At 38.5% G+C, this 23,858-nt stretch overlaps 1 protein-coding gene across 3 annotated transcripts; it reads right to left on the minus strand.

Moving 5' to 3' along the window:
* Positions 1 to 11: 11 nt before the first annotated feature.
* Positions 12 to 22,886, minus strand: dap3 (death associated protein 3). 3 transcript variants are annotated; one of them, XM_051956957.1, is made up of 13 exons: positions 22,600 to 22,886; positions 16,926 to 16,967; positions 15,903 to 16,016; positions 13,850 to 13,951; positions 12,563 to 12,671; positions 12,384 to 12,476; positions 10,347 to 10,477; positions 8,620 to 8,700; positions 6,304 to 6,468; positions 6,156 to 6,215; positions 4,409 to 4,498; positions 2,964 to 3,081; positions 12 to 252 (listed from the first exon to the last, which is right to left on the minus strand). In XM_051956957.1, the coding sequence occupies exons 2-13, from the start codon at positions 16,962 to 16,964 to the stop codon at positions 167 to 169; spliced, it is 1,188 nt and encodes a 395-aa protein (XP_051812917.1). In that variant the 5' UTR covers positions 16,965 to 16,967; positions 22,600 to 22,886; the 3' UTR covers positions 12 to 166. The 3 variants fall into 3 exon arrangements, with proteins under 3 accessions (XP_051812917.1, XP_051812916.1, XP_051812918.1); XM_051956956.1 differs by lacking the exon at positions 22,600 to 22,886 and adding an exon at positions 17,148 to 17,313; XM_051956958.1 differs by lacking the exon at positions 22,600 to 22,886 and adding an exon at positions 17,139 to 17,313 and having other exon boundaries at positions 16,926 to 16,969.
* Positions 22,887 to 23,858: the final 972 nt, after the last annotated feature.

Below are 23,858 nucleotides of genomic sequence, written 5' to 3' on the forward strand. Positions count from 1 at the left end.
CAACAACAAAGGAACTTTTAAACTTTTTATTATCAAAGTCATGCATCATAATTTACAGAGGACACATATTAAAGACACGGACGTTTGCATGTCGAAGTATTTTCTGTATTTCTGCGACAGTAACGTTGTTGTTGTTTGTGAGATATTTTGTGTGGAAGTTAAATGTTCACAAGAAGCCGCAGATTCTGTCCAACATCGACGGATTCCTGTTGCTCAGGAAGACGAGTTCTTTCTTCCCATCTTCTGTCCGACCTGAAAGAAACAAATACATCAAAAGTTATTCACAGAAATTTAAAAAATGCAGCAACAAACAGTCGATCTAAGAATGAAAACTCAGTTCATCACTCTTTTTTTTTGTTTGCAGGAATTTTACTGTTTCTTTAGTCCTCAATTAGTGAAAAAATAATTCAAATCTGCAGCATAAAGGAGTACAGGACTGTACATTTGTATGGCTGGAAGTCAATCCTGTACTGAAAATATGAATTCATCTGTCTAAGCCTCAGTAGGGCTCAAATTAATATAAATTACTCATCAAAATGATTCATAATACGTCCAAACTGATTCAAAATGGGTCCAAAATGACTAAAACTCGTCTAAAAGGCTTAAAAATTAGTCTGAAATGACTCAAAAACGAAAGGAAAGTAGGGCTGGCCCGAATAGTGTTTTCTGGCCTCCAAATATTCAGGCCCTATTAAAGACGAATATCCGAATTATCCGAATATTCGTTCCGCCTCCTAACGGACTCAGTTTTTGCGACTTGAGCAGAAAAAGGACTGACAACTGTACACGAACTGTTTGATGGGGAGATCCTAAAGTCTTTTAAACAATTACAAGACCAGCATGGGCTGTGCTCCAAAGATTTTTATCGATATGTACAGATAGGGGATTATATAAAATCTAAAGGGGAAGGGGAAATTTTAAAACGAAAACCCACTACTATCGAAGCCCATCTTATTAAAATTATCAAAGAAAAAAGTCAGGTCAAGGTTGTATCAAAGATGTACAAGCGCAGTTATCCGACAACTCCCTTCACATAAAGAGGAAATGGGAGTTAGAGGCGACCGTTAATATTGAAGATGAAGAATGGGTGAAAGCTTGTGAAAACTGTCACAAAACTGCAAACAATCCTGTATGGAAAGAATCTGGTTGGAAAGCGATGATGAGATTTTTCAAGACTCCCTGTGTCATATAGCCTAGCCGCGCTAGACCCATGTTCTGACGGCACAAGGGTCTAGGAACTCTCGACAGGGAGGGAGGCGGGCTAAAAGGTTGTCTATCAAATCACTCTGCAGCAATTGGGTAGGTATACAACCAATCAGTGCAACGAATAGGCTGACGTAGTTCCTAGAGCGCCGGCGGATTGTGGCTAAGTCCCATTAGCTTCCCAACCAGCGGAGCCAACTGGTATATTAAGGATTTGCCATATCCCGTCGGCATAAGTCCAAATACGTCTTTCTTCTCAATGAAACACTTCAGTGCCGTCCTTTGTTTATCTTTCAAGTTGAATTTTAGCTTCAAATCTTTAAGGGCTGTGGCCAAAGCCGAGTCCAAAGATAACTGTTTATTGTGCGCCGGTTGTTTCTGTCAGAATCGTCGCGCCTCTGTCGTCACTTAGTTACGCCCGCCTTCTGACTCTACACTTCATGGTGATTGGTCCGGCCAGTTTTAGGAGAATCCAGCCTCGAGCCTTATGGAGGGTAACTAGACCCACCCTGGCAGAGAATTAAATTCGTTGCCGTGGGTTGTCTAGCGCGGCGAGGCTATGTGTCATATTTAATTTTGACAAAAGTAAATCAAATCCGTGCTGGAGAAACTAATTGCGTAGGAGACCACTCACACATATTTTTTGGGGCTGTCCCATCCTGAAACCCTTTTTGGTGGAGGGTTGAGGAAGCAATTCAAACTATGTTAATAATATGTTAATGTTATAATGGGAATTCCACCAAGGGAGGGTTTAAAAAAGAACTTATTAAATTGGTGGCAAGAAAAGCTATTACAAAGCTGTGACTCAGCCCCCCCACTCCTGAGCAGTGGAAAATGTTTACAGTATGGAAAAAAATGACAGCACAACTCCATTTGAACACTGAGGAGTTTAATGATCTTTGGGCTCCAATATGTCACCACTTTGGTTGGACAAGCTGGACTGTATGCTGGTGACCGTGTTTTTTCATGTTTTCATTTGTTTTCTCACGGGATGTAAATTTATTTTAAAAAAGTGTGTATGTACAAATTTATACTGTAATTGTACAGTACTGCCGAGATGCCACCCGTTATATATTTTATCTTTTTGTTTATATTTTATATATATATATTTTCCTATACGTTTTTGAAAATATAAATTGAAATTTACATTTTTAATAAAAAAATTGTTCAAAAAAATTAAACGCTTAAAAATGACTAAAAGTCAAATAAAAAAAAAAACTAAAAACAAAATTAGTCCAAAATGAGTAAAACTCTTACAAAAGGCTTAAAAATTTGTTCGAAATGACTAAATCTCATACAAAAGGCTTAAAAATGAGTCTGAAATTACTCAAAATGAGTCCAAAATGACTGAAACTCAAACAAAAGGCTTAAAAATTTGTCTGAAGTGACTCAAAAGTAGTCAAAAATGACAATCTCATACAAAAGGCTTAAAAATTTGTCTGAAATGACTTAAAATGAGTCCAAAATGAGTAAAACTCTTACAAAAGGCTGAAAAATTTGTTCAAAATGACTAAATCTCATACGAAAGGCTTAAAAATGAGTCCAAAATGACTAAAACTTGTACAGAAGGCTTAATAACTAGTCATTTTATATGTAAAAATGTCAAATTTCTCTGATATCGAGATCTTAAATGAAAATATTTTCTCCTATTTGAATATTTTTCACCATATTCTGACATTTTACAGACCAAACAGCTGATCAATTAATGAGGATATTAATTAAATGCCGCCTCATGTGTCTAACTAAATATGCTGACTCACTCTGAGGATGCTGCAGCCACTTCCTGTCCAGGTAATAAAGATAAACGCTCTCGAACTCCTTCTCGCTGTAGTTCGGCACCGACACCGGGATGAACGGATCCATGCTGTCAAATCCGGTCTGAGGAGAATAATAATAATGAAGAATAATTATCACAAATAATAAACTTTATTTACAAAACTGGACGTACAAGGTGCTTTTCAAAATAAGAGCAGCAAGAAAACATGTTTAAAAAAGCGTCATTAAGAAGAAAGAAGAGCAGAAAGAGTAAAAACGGTCGGTTGAAGTTGAGAAAAGCTTCATCAGAAAGTGGAAATAAACTGATGAAGTTGATGCTGTTGGGCAACATAAAAGAAAGGAAAAGAAGGCGACTTTCTGTATTTGTTTGTTCAGAGTTTAAAAGCAGATTTAAAGAGTTTTATTAGTAAGAAAACATAAAACTTTAATAATCCCACAGCAGGGAAATTAGCATATTTTGAACTCTGGTGGGCTCTCTGACCTCTATAAACACTCTAAATCTCCTGTTACAGAATTCTACAAAATTCACATGATTCAGATGCACAGAGGGAAGAAATCAATAATTCATGTTTTAAAGTACGACTTAATGCACAAACAAAAGGCAGAGTGAAGCCCACACAGTCGGTCAGTGGTCAGCAGCACAACTCTACATGAATCCTCAACTCCAAGCAGCACTTTCTGGCTCTTTTTGCTTCTTTTGTCGCATTTTTCTTCACTGTGGGCTCATTTCTCACCGCAATATATAAAGCCCTGCAGCTTTATGGAACAGAACAACCACAAAGAAAAAGAGAGAGCGACAATATCGTCATTTGGATGGATTATCCCGATTTTAGGCTTAGATTTGGTTCCTTTTCCCCGACTAAACCCAAAGCAACACATGACGACTTCAAGAGTTGTCTGAAAGTTAAAAATCTGATTTTTTTTCTCTCTTTTTACAGTTTCTAGCTCTGATAAATGCTGTAATTTTGGCGATTGTTTTATAAAGAAAACATGCCTTTTAAACCTAACAATGAGTTTTGGAGTTCAGACGGTTCAAATTTTAACTTTTCTTCTGGTGGGATGCAAATGTTACGACCTTACTTTGAGTTTTGTATATGTGCTAAAAGGGGGTTGACAGTGATGGATTTACTGGTGCATTAGGCTGATTATATTAGAAACGGCTCAGTCACAATGTCCAACAACGCAAACATCTTTAGCAGAAGGGATTGGAACAGTACTGAACATCAGAGGACTGCTTGTGGCGTTTTTAAGCTCCTCCATTGTATAAAATACCCAGAAATGTCCCAGAAATCAGTTTCAGGCAGTATTTCTGGATATGTTCTGTTGCTGACAGACAAAAAGATGTAGCTCAATCCATGATTTCCTGACTAATTGCTTCAGTCAAAAATAAAAAAAAGGGCAAATCCTACAGATAATAAAGCTTTCTCACCTCTCCGAGCAGCTCCTGAGGCAGGTAGGCAGATTTTGGCGTGTAGACAGATCCAGTCTGAGACAGAGTGGTGATGATGGCGCCTCCGGTCTGAAAGAAGAGAGGAAATGTTCATGAAAAAGCTCTGGAGTCTAACATTCCCATGAACAGTTGTGACTCGTATAGACCGCGTACGTGAGGACGGTCTTGAAGTTCCAATGACTCATTAACGGGGCTGAACATCCGGAGCCCAGAAACTGCTGTTCAGGCTGGACGGAGGATCACCTCCACGTTCTTCAGGAAAACCTAAAACCATCAGTCGAAGGTTGATTTTGGACTAGGCTGGGCGATAAATCGAATTAATTCGATTGAGTCGCCTTTTTAAAACCTGACAATTTGAAAATTTGCCAAATCGTAAAATCGAGGCGAGCTTAAATATATAACAATACAGATTCTTCTTCTGCCTTTCACGACTTGTGCACTGGCGTTTGCTTCCACCTCTCATCTCCTTCCGCCAAAACACTCACACCCCCGTCATGGTGGACAGAACAGCAGACGAAGAGTTGGTCGCGAGAAAAGGGCCTCATGTTACATCGATTATATGGAAGTGGTTCGGCTTTGACAAGACTGACACAGAGCAAACTACAGTCACGTGAAAGGTTTGCAAAAGTACTGTGAAAACCAAGAGTAGCAGCACAACTAATCTCTTTCAGCACCTCCAGCAGAGGCATCCTAAAGAATGGGAAGAGTGCTGCAGCTACAGGAGTGCGGCATGGCTAGCACTAGCGATAGCAAACAGACCGCAAAGAAACAACAAAATCGATTAAAATCGTAATCGTCCTAGATGACTAAAAAAAAAAAAAATGGAGATTTTATTTTTTGGCCATATCGCCCAGTCCTATCTTGGACACAGCTGGATGTTTTTACAAGACAATAAGCCCAAACACACATCAGACGTGGTTCAATCAGGCTAGAATGAAGGTTCTAGACTGATCTCCACAAAGTCCTGACTGAAACCAATCAAGAACCTGTGGACTGATGAACAAACAAGTTTTAGTTGAACTGCACCAATTCTGTCCAGAGGAGTCAAACATAAACCAGAAGATTGTGGACGGAAACCAAAAGGAAACCAGTTCCAACTAGAAAAGCACTCGGAGAGCGCATACCTCCGCCAGGCCATCTGTTTGTCTGTTAGCAGCATAACTCAAAAAGTCATGGACGGATTTTCACCAAATTTTTACAGGATGTCCGGAAGAGCAAGAGTAAGAATCGATTAGATTTTGGAGGTGATCCGGATCACCGTCTGGATCCAGGATTTTTTTGAAGGTCTCTGTGGCCATCTCGCAATTGTCCTTCGACCTTCAAAAAAATCCAATCGATTGTTACTTTTGCTCTTCCGGACATCCTGTAAAAATTTGGTGAAAATCCGTCCATGACTGTTTGAGTTATGCTGTTAACAGACAAACAGACACACACACAGACAAACTCCGGTGATTACATAACCTCCTGGCAGAGGTAACCAGATATTAGAGTGCATTTTTAGCATAGAAGAATTTGTCATATTTCCAGAAGATCTTAAATTAATCTACAAAGGAATCAAAATACATGATTGTTGTTTGTGACAAAGATTTGTGTTTTCAAACTGAAAAATTCAGAGTTGCAGGAGTCATTGGAAGCTCGAGAGTGTCATGATACACGTGGTCGTTACAAGTGGATGTGAACTTTTGTTCACAGCTGTAACTGTGGTTAACACCAGCGTTCTTCTCACCCAGTCGTTCTTCACGAGCTTCCTCAGGTTGTGAATCAAAGTGAGCTCCTCCAGATCCACCTGAGAAAGCAAAAACACGAGGTTTTCAATCTGAAGCAGCGGCAGCATCACGCAGACGAACGCGATTCCTGACGGCTTGTTTTCTCACAGCGCTCTTGTTCTCCTTCTTGATGGTGGATCTCCCCCACAGGGCGTTGACTCCGTCCACGGCCACGGCCAGGCGAAAGCCAGCCCCCGGTTGGCCGCTCTGCAGCCTCAGCTCCTTCATCAACGCCCCCACCACATCGCTGCTGCTCTTCACCCGAGAGATCCCCTGAAGCAAAGGAGACGCCGTCAAAAGAGTCGATGAGCGAGCGGTCACAGGGAATGAAACGGCAGATGTTTAGCAGGAGAAAATCTGAGCAGAGAAGCGTCTCAAAGCGTGGGCGGGGGGTCATCCATGGAGTCGTTTCATGCTCACTTTATTTCATTTTTTAAGCCTGTGAACAAAGTGAGTCATGCATAACCTTTGATGCTGCTAATGCTATGTTCGCTGGGGAAGTTTTGATCCAAATTTCCACTTAAAATCATAATATTTCATCAAAATCATTTAATTCTGCATGTTTAATTTAAAAGTTCTTTAATTTTTCAGCCTGTAAACAAACCATGTCATCCAAAATTTAGCCTAAAATAACCAAAATTTACAACTCCTGCTCCTCCTAAACATCTGCTGCGTGCCAAAATTGTCCAAAATGATCCACATTTGACCACAAAATCATAACATTTCAACAAAATCACTTTTTCTACCTGTTGTAATTTTTAAAAAATTATCAGTTCTTTCCATTTATAAGCCTGTAAACAAACTAATACTCATCTGTGACTTGTCGTTTCATTGGCAAAGTTATTTAAAACCATCCTAATTTATCCGAAATTTAGCTCAAAATCATAACATTTCATCAAAATAATTTCATTTTACATGTTTTCTTTAAAAAATCCTCTATTTTTTAATCCTAAATGAACCATGTCATGCATAACTTTTAGCACTACTCCTAAATATCTGTGACAAGTCATTTCATGGGCAAAATAATCCAAAATTTTGCTTAAAATAACCAAAATATCCAACTCCTGCTACTCCTAAACATCCATTTCTTGGCAGAATCGTTCAAAATGATCCAAATTTTACCTTAAAATCATAACATTTCTTCAAAATCACTTTATTCTACATGTTATAGTTTTCAAAAATCCCCATTTTCCTTCATTTTTAAGCTTGTAGACAAACCAGCTTTTTATGCTATTCATGTTAATTTTACTCATCTGTGATAAGCTGTTTAATTGGCAAAAGGCCCCAAAATCATTATAATTTATAAAAAATTAGCTTACAATCATAACATTTCATCAAATCACATTATTCTACATGTTTTATTAAATTCTGTCATTTCTAAGCCTGCAAACAAACTATGTCATGCATAACCTTTAACACTACGCCTACACATCTGTGACAAAATTATCCAAATTGGACCTTAAAATCACAATATTTAATCAAAGTCACATTATTCTACCTGTTTTATTTTTAAAAATCACCAATTCATTTAATTTTTAAGCTTTAAAACAAACCATGTCATTCCAAATTTATCCAAATCTGAGCTTAAAATCATAATATTTCATCAAACTCGCTTTGTTCTACATGCGTGGTTTAAAAATTCTGCAAAAATAAACCGTGTGCACTGCATGGATTCTGTAAAAAACGAAAAATTCTGCTTTCCTCGGTGCAACTGTGAAGCCACGATTGACTCGCCTCTGACCAAGAGTTACATCACAAAAATTCTGAAAGACTACAAATTAAGAAGTGCATGTGGAGTCGCCACGGGGTTTCCTGCTGCTTATAATTATTTTGTAAAATGAATAGTTAAATAAATTAAAATATTGTTCAGTGTTTTTTTGTGATTTCTGGCATTCTAACGTCCGCAGAAGACATTTCTGAGTTCTCTCCAGTTCTTCGTGGTTGTGCAGGACTTTAGATTGCAGTGAAAAATGAGGAAAAATGTGACAGGAGCAAATGAAAAAATGCCCAGACAGGGCTCAGGGTTCAGTGGAGGGGGGATATAGATGTGAAAACAGGACTACTCTGTCAAATAATGTGGCTGCTAATCAATACACGCCCCGATCACAATGCATAATTCTAATAATTAGTAATCTACAAGCTCGAAGAAGCACAAAATCAGCTTCAAGCACAAAAAGATGCAGAGAAAAGGCTTGAGGAACAGAAAGAGGTGAATTCGCGCACGTGAAGCTGGGGCTCTTCTCTGATCCACTTCATCAGCGATCGATCGGCAGCGGACCGAGCCGAGGTGAAAGCCGAGACCTTAATGCCCCCTGTAGGGGAATCGGGCGGGCAGAAATAAAAGAAGAACAGGTAGCGGACGGTGAAAGCGTCCCGGGAGGCTGAGACAAAACGCATCTGCAACGAAGCGCCGAGAGGCCTCACCTGATTCACCAGCTCCCCCAGAGGACGGCCCTCGTCGGTGAACTCCCTCTTCGTCCACGCGTAGCGATGCGTCGTCTTTATCTGGAGGGAAACAGGGAAGCTTTTATGGAGTTTCTGCTCCTGGTTTACAGCGTTTATCCCCTCCCCCACACACACACACACCGAGAAAACGAGGTCTGCGTTGAACATGAAGCTTTTTATCATCTTATTTCATTTCTTTGTTCTGTCTAATAAAGTGGACTTTCTTTTTCATTTGCTTTTAGAATTAGACCATCTTTGATGCTTCTGCGACATTGAGCAACTTGAATTTATTTAGTTCAAATGATAATATTTATACCCGTTATTATATCTAAATCTTAATTTGCAAACATCCAACGTTTCATATCATTGTTTGGGTTGCTGGGTTAAAACTAGGGCTGGCCCCAATAGTGGTTTCTGGCCTCCGAATATTCGGGCCCTATTAAAGACGAATATCCGGATATTCGTTCCGCCCCGTAACGTCCGACGGGTGGGGGTGGGGATGATCACATAGCCATACCTGTATATGTTTATGTGATCACAGGACGGGATGAGCCGATGTGGGCCGAAGGCGGAGGGAAGACAGTATTGGTTCCGCCCGGTAACATGCAACCGGAGGGGGGACGAATATTCGGATACGAAAATTAATATCCGGATACCGCCGTAGCGAACGAATATTCGTATATTCGAGATATTCGTGTCCAGCCCTAGTTAAAACGTAGAATAAACAGTAAATCAAGATGAAATTCTCGTGTCGTCCTGCAGGTCAAAACTGACCCGATTTAAAGTTTGAAAATGTGGGAAAAATAAATATTTTCTCAGTGAAACTTCTGATGTCCGCATTTTCAACATTTTTGGGAAATCTTTGAACATTTTTTGGTGGAAAAAAAATGTTAAAAATGTTTTTTAGGAATATTCACAAAAAAAATCTAATCAACTTTGCTGGATTTTGGTTGTTTTTTTGTTAATGTTCTTAAAGAAAATACTAGAAGTTTTACTGACATATATGTAATCACTTTAGATATTTTTAGGATTTCTTAAAAAGATTTTACTCAAATTTTGAAAATATTTTCTTGCCAAATTTGGGAGATTTTTAAAAAAATCTAATTTTTAAGGGAAACTTTTAAGGAATTATTAGAATTTTATTCCTGAAGGTTTTTGCAAATTTGGGGAAATTTGTCGCTGAATTTTTGGATTTCTTTTCAGACAGGGAAGCAATATTTTTTGGTGCCTGTAAATGAAGAAAACAGGAGGGCTAAGTCATGGAAAATGTCCAAGTTTACAGCAAAAAAAAAGAGGACGTTTCTGAGTTAATTTATATCAAAGCGTTGATGCTATGTGGTGATAAACCGTGTGTCCCTTCATCAGATCATTCTCTCTTCACTGCAGCTGTGAAATAAAAGTCTAAAACAACCAAAATAATAATATTATAAAATCCTCTTTCATTCCCATCCACACGCTGCAGAGGAGAACTTCAAGCTGCTCCTTCTGCAGCTGCACATGTGGGTCGAATCAGGTGGAAGCATCCAGCCGTTCAGCCACTTTATGTGTGTCAGCAGGTGAGCCGAGCCGCTGCGAAGACACAGCCGAGGCTAATTTAAGGCCCGTCGAAGCTCATTAGTAACGTGACAAATACTGCAATAATCTCCGCGGAGTCGTCGGGGCTTCGTACGGAAAAATCAAACGCACGCCGAGCCAACGGTCGGTACCTGGGAGAGGAAGCGTTCGTTGGTGGTTCTGAAGTTGCGTAGCCATGTCGTGGCCTGCAGCGGCTGGTCCAAGCGAGCCGAGTTAAAGGACGAAGGCAGCAGTTCTTTGCAGTTCTTCACCCACAGATGAGCTGCGAGAAGCAAAAGAGGAAGTTTGGACGCTCCAGTTCAGATGTTTGACGGGACAATGCACATTAATGAACGTACAGACTCATAGTTTACACAAGGTAGCAGCAAATAAGGCGGGTTTAGCACACGGCGAACTTCCAAATGCAAACAAAAAACACAAAAACAAGACAAAATATTACAAAAATGAGACACAAAACGACTACAAATGAGACAAACAACACAAAAAAGAGACCAAAATTTGACAAAAGTTGGAAAATGACAAAAAATAGACAAGTGAGACAAAAAAGGACAAAAAGACAAGAATGATACACAAAACAATGAAGAAAGCAAAACGACAAAAATAAGACAAAAGCTAAATTCAGACCAAAAGGAAACACAAGGCGTTTAAAACAAGAAACAAAACAACAAAAACATGAGACAAACGACAAATGTCAGACAAAAATCAAAAACAAGACAAAACAACAAAACAAGAAACAAAAAGACAAAAATAAGACAAAATGAGACACAAAATGACAACAAACGAGACATAAAATGACAAGTCAGACAAAAAAAAAATCAACAAAAACAAGACAAAACATTAGAAAAATGAGACACAAAACGACTAAAAGACAAAAACAAGACAAAATGACAACAAACGAGACATGAAATGACAAATGTCAGACAAAAAAGACAAAAAAAATCAACAAAAACGAGAAACAAAATGACAAAAAGACAAAACAAGACAAAATGAGACACAAAATGACAACAAACGAGACATGAAATGATAAAAGTCAGACAAAAAAGACAAAAAAAACAACAAAAACAAGAAACAAAATGACAAAGACAAAACAAGACAAAATGAGACACAAAATGAGACACAGAATGACAACAAACGAGACATGAAATGACAAAAGTCAGACAAAAAAAAAAAATCAACAAAAGCAAGACAAAACATTACAAAAATGACAACCAAAATGACAAAAGTCAGACAAAAAGACAAAAAAAAAATCAACAAAAACAAGAAACAAAACCAAACAAAAGACAAAAAAAAGACAAAAAAGACAAAATGAGACACAAAATGAGACACAAAATGACAACAAACGAGACATGAAATGATAAAGTCAGACAAAAAGACAAAAAAAATCAACAAAAACACGAAACAAAATGACAAAAAGACAAAACAAGACAAAATGAGACACAGAATGACAACAAACGAGACATGAAATGACAAAAGTCAGACAAAAAAAATCAACAAAAGCAAGAAACAAAACCAAACAAAAGACAAAAAAAGACAAAAAAAGACAAAATGAGACACAAAATGAGACACAAAATGACAACAAACGAGACATGAAATGACAAAAGTCAGACAAAAGACAAAAAAAAAATCAACAAAAACACGAAACAAAATGACAAAAAAGACAAAAACAAGACAAAATGAGACACAGAATGACAACAAACGAGACATGAAATGACAAAAGTCAGACAAAAAAAAAATCAACAAAAGCAAGACAAAACATTAGAAAAATGACAACCAAAACGACAATAGTCAGACAAAAAAAGACAACATGATTCATTTTTTCCAAAAAACAAGACACAAAGCAACGAAAGAAGAATGAAAAATCTAGTATTTCACTTTATGATAAAAACAACTTGTCAAATGTACAGTTTTAATAATTTACAATCTGCAGTTAATGTCTTCTCTGTAATTTTTACACTTTACAAAGTCGTCCGCATGTTTGACTCCCCTGATTTAGACGCTCCGGTTTAGATATCTGACACGCTTTTACTCACGTTTGGTTGTCTTCTTAACATGTAATTGCTGTTTTCTTGTGCTCTGCTGCCTTTAATGTCTTGTAAAGCCACTTACACCTCAAAAGATGCTCCAGAAATACGGTTTATTATGATAATTATGATGTCTGAGAGTCTCACCGTCGGGGATATGCAGCACCAGCCAGCCCTGAGTGTAGCAGAAGTGGACGGCGTGGCAGAGAGACATCGTCTTCCCGCTGCCCTTCAAACCGTCTGAGCAGCCTGATAAGGACGACAGCGGGTTCATTCAGGAGCACATTAAGAAGAAGAGTTCATGTTTCTGCCAGTGTGAAGGATACAGAATAAATATCGCAGAGCGGGTTTGCTGTAGTCGGCTTTCTTCAGGTAGGAGATGACCTCCAGAGCCGGTGAGCGAACCATGAAGCAGGCTTCGTTGAACGTCTTCACCTGCAGACACACATAAATCCACGCTAGATGGTTCACGAGCTCTTATTTGTTCGTTTTGCTGTCGGAGAAGAAGGCACGCTGAAAAAAATGCCCCTCTCAAAACAAGGGGGAAAAAAAACTTATTTCAAGGAACTTTTACTTTGAAATAAGTTAAAAAAAAAATCTGCCAGTAGAACAAGTGAAAAATGTCTTGGTAAAATTTGTTGAAATAAGATGTGATATTTAGAATATTGAGAGCTTAAAATTAGCTGGGAAAACTTATGTTAAGCTAAATTTTACCAGGACTGTCAACCTTAGGTGTCCCAAAATAAGCCTAAAAAAAAAAAAAAAAAAAAAAAAAGCTCACTCAAGAATAGATTTTTGCTTTCATGTAACCTCCTAATTTGAGATGTATTAACCCCCCTGTTGTCCTCATTTACAGGCACCAAAAAGTATTGTTTCCTTGTCTGAAAAAAATCCCAAAAAAATCAGCAAAAAAAAAATCCCTCAAATTTCTGAAAATTAGCAAAACCTTCAGGAAGAAAATTCCAATAATTCCTAAAAATTTTATTTAAAAAAAAGTCTCCCAAAATTGGAAAGAAAATTCTTGTAAACATTTTTAAAAAATGAGTAAAAATCTACGAAAAAAATCCTAAAAATATCTAAAGTGATTCCATATATATCAGTAAAACTTCTAAAATTTTCTTTAAGAACATTCACAAAAAAACAATCAACCAAAACGACTTTCACTTGATTTTTTTGTGTGAATGTTCCTAAAGAAACATTTTTTTAAAAACCTTTCTTTATTTACACCAAGAAATGTTCAGAAATGTCTCTTTTTTTGTTTTTTTTGTAATTTTTCTGATTTTTTTGTCATTTTGTGTCTCATTTTTGTTGTTTTTTTTGTCTGACTTTTGTCTCGTGTTTTTGTTGTTTTGTTTTCCAGAACTTTTTTTTTTCTTCACGTTTTCAAACTTTAAGACGGGTCAGTTTGACCCTCAGGACGACACGAGGGTTAAACTTATTTCGAGTTTTCTCGTAAAATTCAACTCAAAACAAGATAATTTCAAGATTGTTTGACTGAACAAGATAGAAATGACACTTGTTAAGTGAATTTATCTTAACTCAAAGGGGATGAGACATTTTGACTAAAAATAAGACGAATAGACTCGGTAAGATTTAGAGTTTTTGCAGTGCACCTGTTGCTGGTAGCGGTACGGGAGGCCGTGAGGGAACAGAGGTCGGAAGTGAGCAGGAGGCAGAGTGTAGAACTGTCCGAGGTGTTTCTCCGACTGACAGGCCTGAAAAGAAGCAGAAGAAGAGGTGAGGCTTTGGGTCAACATGACTGACTGGGGTGATTCTGCAGCAGGAGACGCAAAAACAAGGAGCGAAAAAAGGAGAAAAAGACCAACTGACAACAAAAACAACAGTGTAAAAGCTCAAAGTATTTCATTATGATTTGTCAAAACAAAAAAACACCAAAAACATTAGAGCGTTTATGAGAGCCAGGAATTGTAAAAACTGAAGTGTATAATGTACGTTTTTCCTTACATCAACATCACTTTATTTCAACTGTCTCAAATTAAAAACGACAAAAACAAGACACAAAACGACAAAACCAAGAAATGACAAAAAAAGAGGCAGAAAACGACAAAAACGAGACACGAAATGAAAAAAAGAGACAGAAAACGACAAAAACGAGATACGAAATGACAAAAAACGAGATGGAAAATGACAAAAACGAGACACGAAATGACAAAAAGAGACAGAAAACGACAAAAACGAGACATGAAATGAAAAAGAGACAGAAAACGACAAAAACGAGACATGAAATGAAAGAGACAGAAAATGACAAAAACGAGACACGAAATGAAAACAAAAAGAGACGGAAAACGACAAAAACGAGACACAAAATGACAAACAAGATGGAAAATGACAAAAACGAGACACGAAATGACAAAAAAGAGACAGAAAACGACAAAAACGAGAAACGAAATGAAAAAAATGAGACAGAAAACGACAAAAACGAGACACGAAATGACAAAAAAATGAGACAGAAAACGACAAAAACGAGAAACGAAATGAAAAAAATGAGACAGAAAACGACAAAAACGAGACACGAAATGACAAAAAAATGAGACAGAAAACGACAAAAACGAGACACAAAATGACAAACGAGATGGAAAATGACAAAAACGAGACACGAAATGACAAAAACGAGACAGAAAACAACAAAAATGAGAGAAAATGACAAAACCGAGACACAAAATGACAAAAAAAGGGACAGAAAACGACAAAAACGAGACACGAAATGACAAACGAGATGGAAAACAACAAAAACGAGACATGAAATGACAAAAAAAAGAGACAGAAAACAACAAAAAAGAGACAAAACAGCAAAATGAGACATGAAATGACAAAAAAGAGACAGCAAACAACAAAAATGACAGAAAATGACAAAAACGAGACATGAAATGACAAAAACGAGACATGAAATGACAAAAAAGAGACAGCAAACAACAAAAATGACACAGAAAATGACAAAAACGAGACATGAAATGACAAAAACGAGACACGAAATGACAAAAAAAAGAGACAGAAAACGCCAAAAACAATAAAACGAGACAAAATGACAAAAACAATAGTGCTGCTTATTCCAACTATTGGAAAACTACCATTTGATGCTCTGTAACAGTGACAATAAAGATCAATTATGTTATTTTTTAATACTAAAAAAAGTTTGTAGAGGCTGTAAACATGGAAACTTTGGGATTGAAAGTTACTCAAAATGTCTCCAAAATGAAGAAAACTAGAGCAAAATGATTTTAAACAGTTGCTAAAAAATCCCCAAACAAATTCTAAAGGGACAAAATTTATCCAAAGTGATCATGAGAGAAAAAAAACAAAGCTACTGGATGAATAAAATAAAATCAGCAACAGAGGAGCAGGTTGTTGGAGATCCATTCAGCATGGAGAAACATCTTTCTACTGATGAGTTGTGCAAAAACCAACGAGTTTGTCGAGGTTGTAAAAATGTGGCTGGATTTGTAACGAGTGTAGACAAAATGTTGGACATGTTGAGTCCACGTTTTTTTCAATTTCTGTAAACTATATAATCAAAGAAATTAAACTTTTTAATTCTGTGTCATTCTGCATGAAAGCCTCTCCAGATGTGCAGCGAAAAATGAGCCACAGTGAGGAAAAACGAAGCAAAAAAAAAAACACTAAGAGCCTCCTAATCACACTGCTTACCGGATCGCTCTCCTGCGTTCTGAAGACTGAGAAAGGTTCAAGTTCTGATTCTACAGCTACAGCCTCCTGCTGCTGCCCGCATCCACTCGTATGAAGAGTCCGGACATGACAAACCTGCAAAATTTTAATCACAACGGTCCATTACAGGCAATTTAGCTCAATATGATTAATACCAAATGCTAAATTTAGATTTATAGTGACTAAATATTTCATTAACAGGTTTATTCTGGCTGGAAATAACATCAACTAGTGAAAAAACACAGGAAGACTTTATGTTGACATGATAGGTTAATTTGCCATGAGGGCAGGTGATGGTCACAGTCACAAAGAAGAAAAAAATTGCACATGAAGCTTAAGCAATGACACCATGAGTGGTTGGTGTCATTTTTGAGCGGACTTGCAGACAAAAAAAAAAAAAAAAAAGGAAGACTTTACGTTAGAGGGAAATACTACATTCAAAGTTGTTGTTCTAGTGTCAAACGGTGTCTCTGCAGGTCTCCTCTGGGATTTAGTTCCTCCAAGTGTCCAAGGAGTATAAATCATTTTGTATTTTTAGTACTTTTAGTGTGGAACTCCTTGGACTTTTTCACCATGCTTCAAACTGTGAACACCAAAAACACTGATGTGACTTTATAGCCTTTAAACATCTTGTAAGCAGGAACAATGTGACACTAGCGGTCCTAACTGAGCTCTTTGGTGTTAATCAAGACTAGCAACTGACTATAGAACTACTGGATCAGCAGTTCTCAGTTTACGGTGCATTAAAACACATGGTAGAAATTCCAAGGGACATTTGGAGTTGTGTAGAAGCTGCATTTTCTGTAAAATGTGCAACAGTTTCAAGGGTAAAATGTAAATTAGATACTGAGAAACAATTTAAATTCATCATTAACATCTCTAAGACATTATATTACTATTTTTTGTCACTTGTTTGCGTAATTGCGGGCCTGAAAATACATGTTTGGCAAATAAAAATGCATCATAAATCAAAATTTAGCATGGTTAGCAGCTATAGTTTCTTACCGTTCCCCGCAGCCTTAAGGACAACCTGTGAAGAGCCATGATCTGGAAAAAGTAGGTGATATTTCAGAGATTAGAAGCACCACACAGACGGATAAAGTGTAGAAACACAGCAGTGTCCTGTAACCTTGTATTACACAAACCCCATGCTAACAGCTAACGGCTAACTGTAGCTCCAGAGCTAACTTAACCGGCCGGAGCGCAGACACACCGACAGCGGCTCACCTGCGGCTCACAGCGGGGGATTTACACCGACTTCCACCGAGAAAAGCGCCGAGTAACAGGTCAAAAAAGAGAAATAGTACAGTGAAGCTGCAGTCGGACTCAGTGTGGCAGATCTGTCACGGACACCGACATCATGCTGCACACTGCAGGAAGTGACGTAGCGGCGCCAGACAGCCAATCAGATCGCAAAATCAAGAAAACAACAAATGAGGAAAATGGAGACATGTTGAGCTGCTGCTGACCGCTATTTTCCTCAAATAATTGATTAGTTCCGTCTATTAAATGTCAGGAAAATGTGAAACATGCTTTTAAAGAGAACACATGTCTGGTTTTGTCCAAAGATACTCAGTTTACTGACAAAGAGAAGAAAAGAAACCAGAAAATATTTATATTTGACAAGCTGAAATCACAAACTTAATTTGTTTTTTTTAATTGAAAATTTCTCAAACTGACCAATTGATCAAGTCTTTGGTCTCTAAAATGTCACAAAATGCTGAAAAATGTTACTCTTTGTTTCCCAGATACCCAAAATATATAAAAATAATAGCTGAATTGTGATGAGCTCACTGTCATAGAGCAGAAAAACATTCTGTCTGATGGATTTCTGTATCTCAAACAGTTTACTTTTTATAACTCTGTTCAACCCATTGGAGGTGTTTTATGAAAACATAAAGCCTTTAGACATTAAACTGCCATTAAAGCTTTTTTCTTCTCAAAAATTCATGTTGTTTTTGTATGCGTTGAGTGCACTGATCACAAAAATGTAACAATACAGAGGAACAATACTCCAAATTCTTAAATCAAATACAATAAAATACAATAAACAACACTCTATACATTTAACAATAAACCTGAGAACAATAATAAACAGTAGCAATATTCCATATTCTTTAGTCATTTAATAGTGCAGAGCTCAGCAAACATCATAGTGTTCTCCATATAAATCACTAAAAGCTGCTCTCGATAAAACATTGGAAAAAACAATTAAACATTAAACAGACAAAACATTTCAAAATCAAATCAGACATTAGAAAAGAATAAAAGGTGAGAAAAGAGCAAAGTAAGCATTTAAGAAGAATCAAACTAAAGACAAAACATTTGAAAAGACACCAGTTAGACTTTAGAAGATCAAATTAAACAGAAGAGACGATAAAACGATGAAAAAGAGCAAAAACAGATAAAGGTCTTAAAGCGTTTTCTAGTCTGAAATGAAAACATCAAGTTGTTTCTTCAAACATTTCCTCTTTGTGTTCTTGGTTTGACTGTGGACACATTTACTAAGAACTCATTTCAGAAAGCTGCTTTCCAGATAAAGTCTACTAGTAGTTGAAGGCATCGATCAAACTAATGTTACCTTCTGATCGCCACAAACTTTACTGTTCAGTGAAGAGAATCAAAGTTTGTTCAGGATTTCTAAAGAACCCACAGGTAATCCGTTGATTGTTTTCTCCAGTAACTCATTTCTTATTTTGTTTATAAAATGCCAAACCCAATACTCACTATATTCAGTTCACTGTCATAAAAACCAAAAAGATTTACATTCATGATGCAGGAATCAGACAGTTTTTCACTTTTTATCTTAGTTTAGTCACAAAGATAGTTGATAATGTGTGAATTGCTGCAGCTTGTGGGCCTTAGAAGGTTTTAATCTTTGGGGCCGAGTGTCAGAAAACATTTAGAAACCAACATCAACAAAACACTCAAAGATTTGAACATCATTAAAGGGAAATCCAACTTTTGCATGACGATGTCTAATTAAAGGACATTTATTTCCAACGTAAATGTGTGATATTCATCCTCTGGAGCTTCTCTTCTCATCGTCTTCCACCTGGACTGGTTTGATCGGGAGCATGAGCAACAAACATGTGAAAAACTGCACTTTAACATCAATGAATGACACTGAAGTTTAACCTCTACATAAATGAGACTGAGTCTGGATGTGCTGCTCTGTCATTAACTCCTAAGTTTAGGGAAAGTTCAAACTAAAGAGGACAGTTCAGATCAGACTTGAGAATGAGCTGATTCTGAACAAACATCTCAGACTTCCTGAGCTTCAGCACCTCTAGCAAGATATTTGAACAACAAGCAACTCCAGAGATCCAGAAGTTGGAGAGAGTTAGCTTTAGCTGAGCCACAGAACATGTGGGACGCTAACCTAGCAAACATTTCAGACTTTTCTCTGTGAATTCTGAGAAATAATTTCCTATTTAATGACAGAGCTACACATCTGAACTCAGTCTCATTAAAACAGACTCTAATTCAGTGTCATCCATCCAGATTAAAGTGCAGTTACCCAAAATGTTTGTTGATGAGCTCCAACAAAACCTGTCCAGGCAGAAGGCCACTTTGACAAACAGGAAGTGGAAGATTCCAAGCAGATTTATAGAAGGGGGAACTGGACTGTACTAAGTGTGGTCCAGTATAGAGGGGTGTTCTGTGGGTTCTAAGGCTGATAATGATTATTAGTGAGACATTTGGAGGAAATATTCATTTGCAGTAAATGAAAGTATTTAAAATCTTGGAGCTAAACTTAGAAGAACACAAACTGTAACAGAAAACTTTGTTGATGCGTTTTTGTTTTGTTTACAGATGTTTTTTCTTAAGACAGATGTCTTAAGAGTTTTATGGTGACGTATAACCAATCAAATTACTCCATAAGACAGAGCAACCACAGCTACATATAGGTTCAGAGCCACAGTAGCACCATTTTTAAATGTATTTATTACCGTAAATCAGTAAAAAATAAAGTATTGATAACCAGTAAATCAGTCAGCCCACAATTACTCCAATTCTACAACGTATGAACCACATTACAGGAACACAACACACTTCAGCTGCTGACAGGAAACAACACAAAAATCGTTAGCTTGATGCTATATTTAGCTGCTCATCAGGCCTGGTCAGCTAGCTCAGTTAGCATCGCTAATTCACATTAAAGCTAATATTCACTGGATGCTAACTGTCTTCTCTGGTCAACACACACAAATAAAGTCTACCAACTCCTGGGGTTCACTGCTCACATTATATCTGAATCTGAAGTTGAACATAAAGTTCATTAAAACCGGCACTGATCAGTAAATTATCATTTATTATTTCATTAGTCCTTCAGTGAAAACTGATTAAAACAAGACAACGGACAGTATAACTGTCTGTGGAAAATGTGCTGCTGCTCCACCGATAAATGCCAACAAACTAAAACAAACTGGAAGTGTTGCTTTTAGTGATTTTTAATAAATAGCAAATATGAGGCTTTTATTTTTAAGGAAGTAAAAGGAAACATTGCTTGTCCATAGTTTCGCTAACTTAACTTTAGCTGCACTTTCACCATGTTCGAACTGATAGATCTTTTTTATTATATTAAAATAGCTGCACTTCCTTTGTATATTTGGTCGTTTCTTATGTTGCTGCTGTTTCATTGCAATTATATTTTAATAATATCACTTTAAATACAGACAATTGAAAAGAAAAAAACTGGCTCTGAAATACTCAATGAACTGATGCGTCATCTAATGTTAAACTGAATAAGAATTCTTATTAATATAAAATGTAACTGTCTGAGCTGTATTAATTAAATTGGGATATTTCAAATTGAAAGAAACACAACGACTGAAAGATTTCAGATCCTCCACTGCCTTTTCTGACAGTAAACTGAATATTTTTGGACATTTTGGGTATCTGGGAAACAAAGACTCACATTTTTCAGCATTTTGCGATATTTTAGAGACCAAAGAGCTGTCAGTTTGAGTAGTTTTTAAATATTAACTATCTACATTTTGTGATTGCAGGTCCTTAAATGTGAATATTTTCTGGTTTCTTTCCCCTTTTCTGTCAATAAACTGAATATTTTTGGACAAACCAAGATAATTTCTTCATTTCATCACATTTACAAATGTGCTCAAGTAATAGTCGTGTAATGGAGAGATTACTAATTATTTCACCGTGAAAGTAATCTTTAGATGCAGTTGTGCTCAATTTTGTTATTGATGTTTTTATTAAAATTACAATACTGATTTATACTGACGTGTTTAAACCTGTTTTCACGTTCAGAACTGGGAGGAAACATTATTTCAGGACGGATGCGTAGTGTCTAAATGATGCATGATAAACAGATCTGCGTGATAACTTCACGGCAGCTCGGTTTGCTCGTGTGGCTCGGCGCAACTTTTATCCCCCAGAATCCTTCCAGCCAGCGGCCCACTTTAGCCAAGTCGTCGCCATTTTATTAAGCGCCTAAATAGCCCTCCCCAATCGCCTATTACGAACCGCAACGAGATCCTGTGCTGCGCTGTGCTCGCCGTTTTCTATCCCCTCCTCTGGCCACAACGCGAAAAATGGCCACGCAGTTGCATTCCCGCACATCCACGAGGGCGCACGGACACGCAGGTCCCCGCAGCGGCTGACCGGAGCGCATTTTGAGGCTCTCTCTCTCTTTTTTTTTTTTTAACAACTGGCGGGAGCTGCTGCCGTAACTTTCCCCCAGAGAAAAGTGGGCAGGAGGAGAAGAGAGAGAAAAAACAGAAGAGAGCGAGAGAGAAAAAAAAGAAAAGAGCAGGATCCAGTGTAACCAGTCCGCCACCTAGCTGCGGAGACGCGCCGACGGAGCAGCTCTGTCGACTGAGTGATTATGAAAACACCCGCGCCAATGTTGTTGCACCGTCGCCGCTGCGCTCCGACGGCACCGAAACTCGCCTGTGGGAGCCGTTTTCACCTCCGCCGGCCTTAGTTATGTAACCAGCGGCGGCGTCTAATGCACCAGAAGCCGCGGAGAGCCGGACAGCAGCGCCTTCGCCTCCTGCCAGTTGGCTCCGGGACGCGCTCTCCTCTCGGGTAAGTAGCCTACGTAGACTCCAGATTGTCATGGCAGTCCGCGCTAATGTGTGCAGGAGGCCTGTCAGCGGGCTGTGCATCCGCGTTGCCCCCCGCTTGCGCTCGTTTGCGCTAATTTTACCCCCCTTGTTGCCGAGCGTGTTTCCGTGCGCGGTGATATTTCTTATTCGCTGACAGCAGCAGAAGGGAAGAGGAGACGGCGGAGGCTCCTCCACGGCACATTTTTTTGTTTTGTTTTGTAATTTTTTGGTTACTGCGCAGCCTCCCGCCTCCGTGAGTTTGGGCTTTTTTTTTTTTTTTTTTTCTTGAATGTGCGGGCTCGTCTTAATGCGCACATAGGACAACAACAACACGTGCATGTGCGCATCCTCTGCGGGCGGATGGAGATTTTCCGAGGTGCGCAAAGTCATTATGGAGAAGGAAGCTCCTGTTGACGTGCACGGTAAAAAAAAAAAAAAAAAAAAGCGGTGCGCAAACACCCCCGCTGCGTTACTGTATCTACTGTATGTACGCAGCTGCGACCCGGGTACACGGTGTACGACGCACGCACACACACAACAACAACAGCCTGAGCGCGTGCGTGCGTGCGTGCCTGCGTGTGCGCGAGGAGGAGGAGGAGACTCACGTGAGAAAGTTGCCCGTCTGTGTGGCTGCGTGCGCGCTGCGAGGCTTCACGCTCGGATAATGTGAGATGCCATCAGAGCAAAGCAGCGGCGCTTCCAGATGCTGCTGCTGCTGCTGCTGCTGTTGTCAGGCAGACGGTAATGGTGCCGTGGTTATTGATGAGGACACTGTCACGGGATGGTGATGATGGCTGGAAATATGGTGGGCCATTATCATGATTTAATCGCTCCCGAGGAACCACGCCGACTGCGGTGTCAAGTCCACCCATCATCCTGTCACTGGAAATAGCTGCTGGTCTAATGTTAGAATAATTCTGAGTTATGTCGGAGTGGTTCGGCTCTCTGCGGAGTGTAAAGAGCTATTAGTATGCGCTCTGAATGGGCCTGCCCTTTTAAGTTTGAAAACCTGCCACTCTCGTTGCCTTCTAGTAGTCACTTTTCACAACAAGACCGGAGCCCACATGACTCAGCTGTACTGTCAGAGCCAGGGATGGAGCCAGAGGGGGGCAGGGGGGCCTTAAAGTGAATGTTGAGGGTCTTGTAACCAGTAATGCATAGTTACATCATCCTGAAACTCTGTCTTCTAGATCTAACCTGTAATCTAGTTTTAAAAACTTAATTTTTAGAGTAATAATATCCATAAATGTTGCCAGAGATGTAACTAAGGAGGATCTTGGATACCTTAGACCAAGTTTTAAGCGCCCTATGACAAATCTTGCATAGTTACCTTGTCCTAAAGGTCTGTTTTATAGATGGAATGTGTAATATGGCTGTAAAAACATACTTTTTGGGGGTAATATTGTCCTCACATGGTGCCAGAGATGAAGCCAGATGAAGGGCCATGAACACCTTAGACTAAATGTTAAGTGTCTTATAACCAGTAATGCATAGTTGCCATGACCCAGGGCTCTGTTGTGCGAATAGAACACGTAATCTAGTTGCAACAACTAAATTTTTGTGGTAATATATTCCTTCCATTGTGGCAGAGACAGTACTAAGGTGGGCCATGGACACTTCAGACCAAATTTTAAGGGTTTTATAACCAGTAATGCATAGTTACCTCGTCCTAAAGTTCTGTCTTGTAGTTGGAACCTATAATCAGGTTGTAAAAACTTAATTTTTATGATAATAATATCCATACGTGGTGTCAGAGACAGAACTAAGGGGGGCTACGGATACCTCAGACCAAATGCTAAAGGTCATTGTAAGGGTCATGCATTGTAACCCCATCCTGAGGCTATGTATTGTAGCGCTAACCTGT

The sequence above is a fragment of the Acanthochromis polyacanthus genome, chromosome 12 (genome assembly GCF_021347895.1).
Source record: "Acanthochromis polyacanthus isolate Apoly-LR-REF ecotype Palm Island chromosome 12, KAUST_Apoly_ChrSc, whole genome shotgun sequence".
Classification (NCBI taxonomy): Eukaryota; Metazoa; Chordata; class Actinopteri; family Pomacentridae; genus Acanthochromis; species Acanthochromis polyacanthus.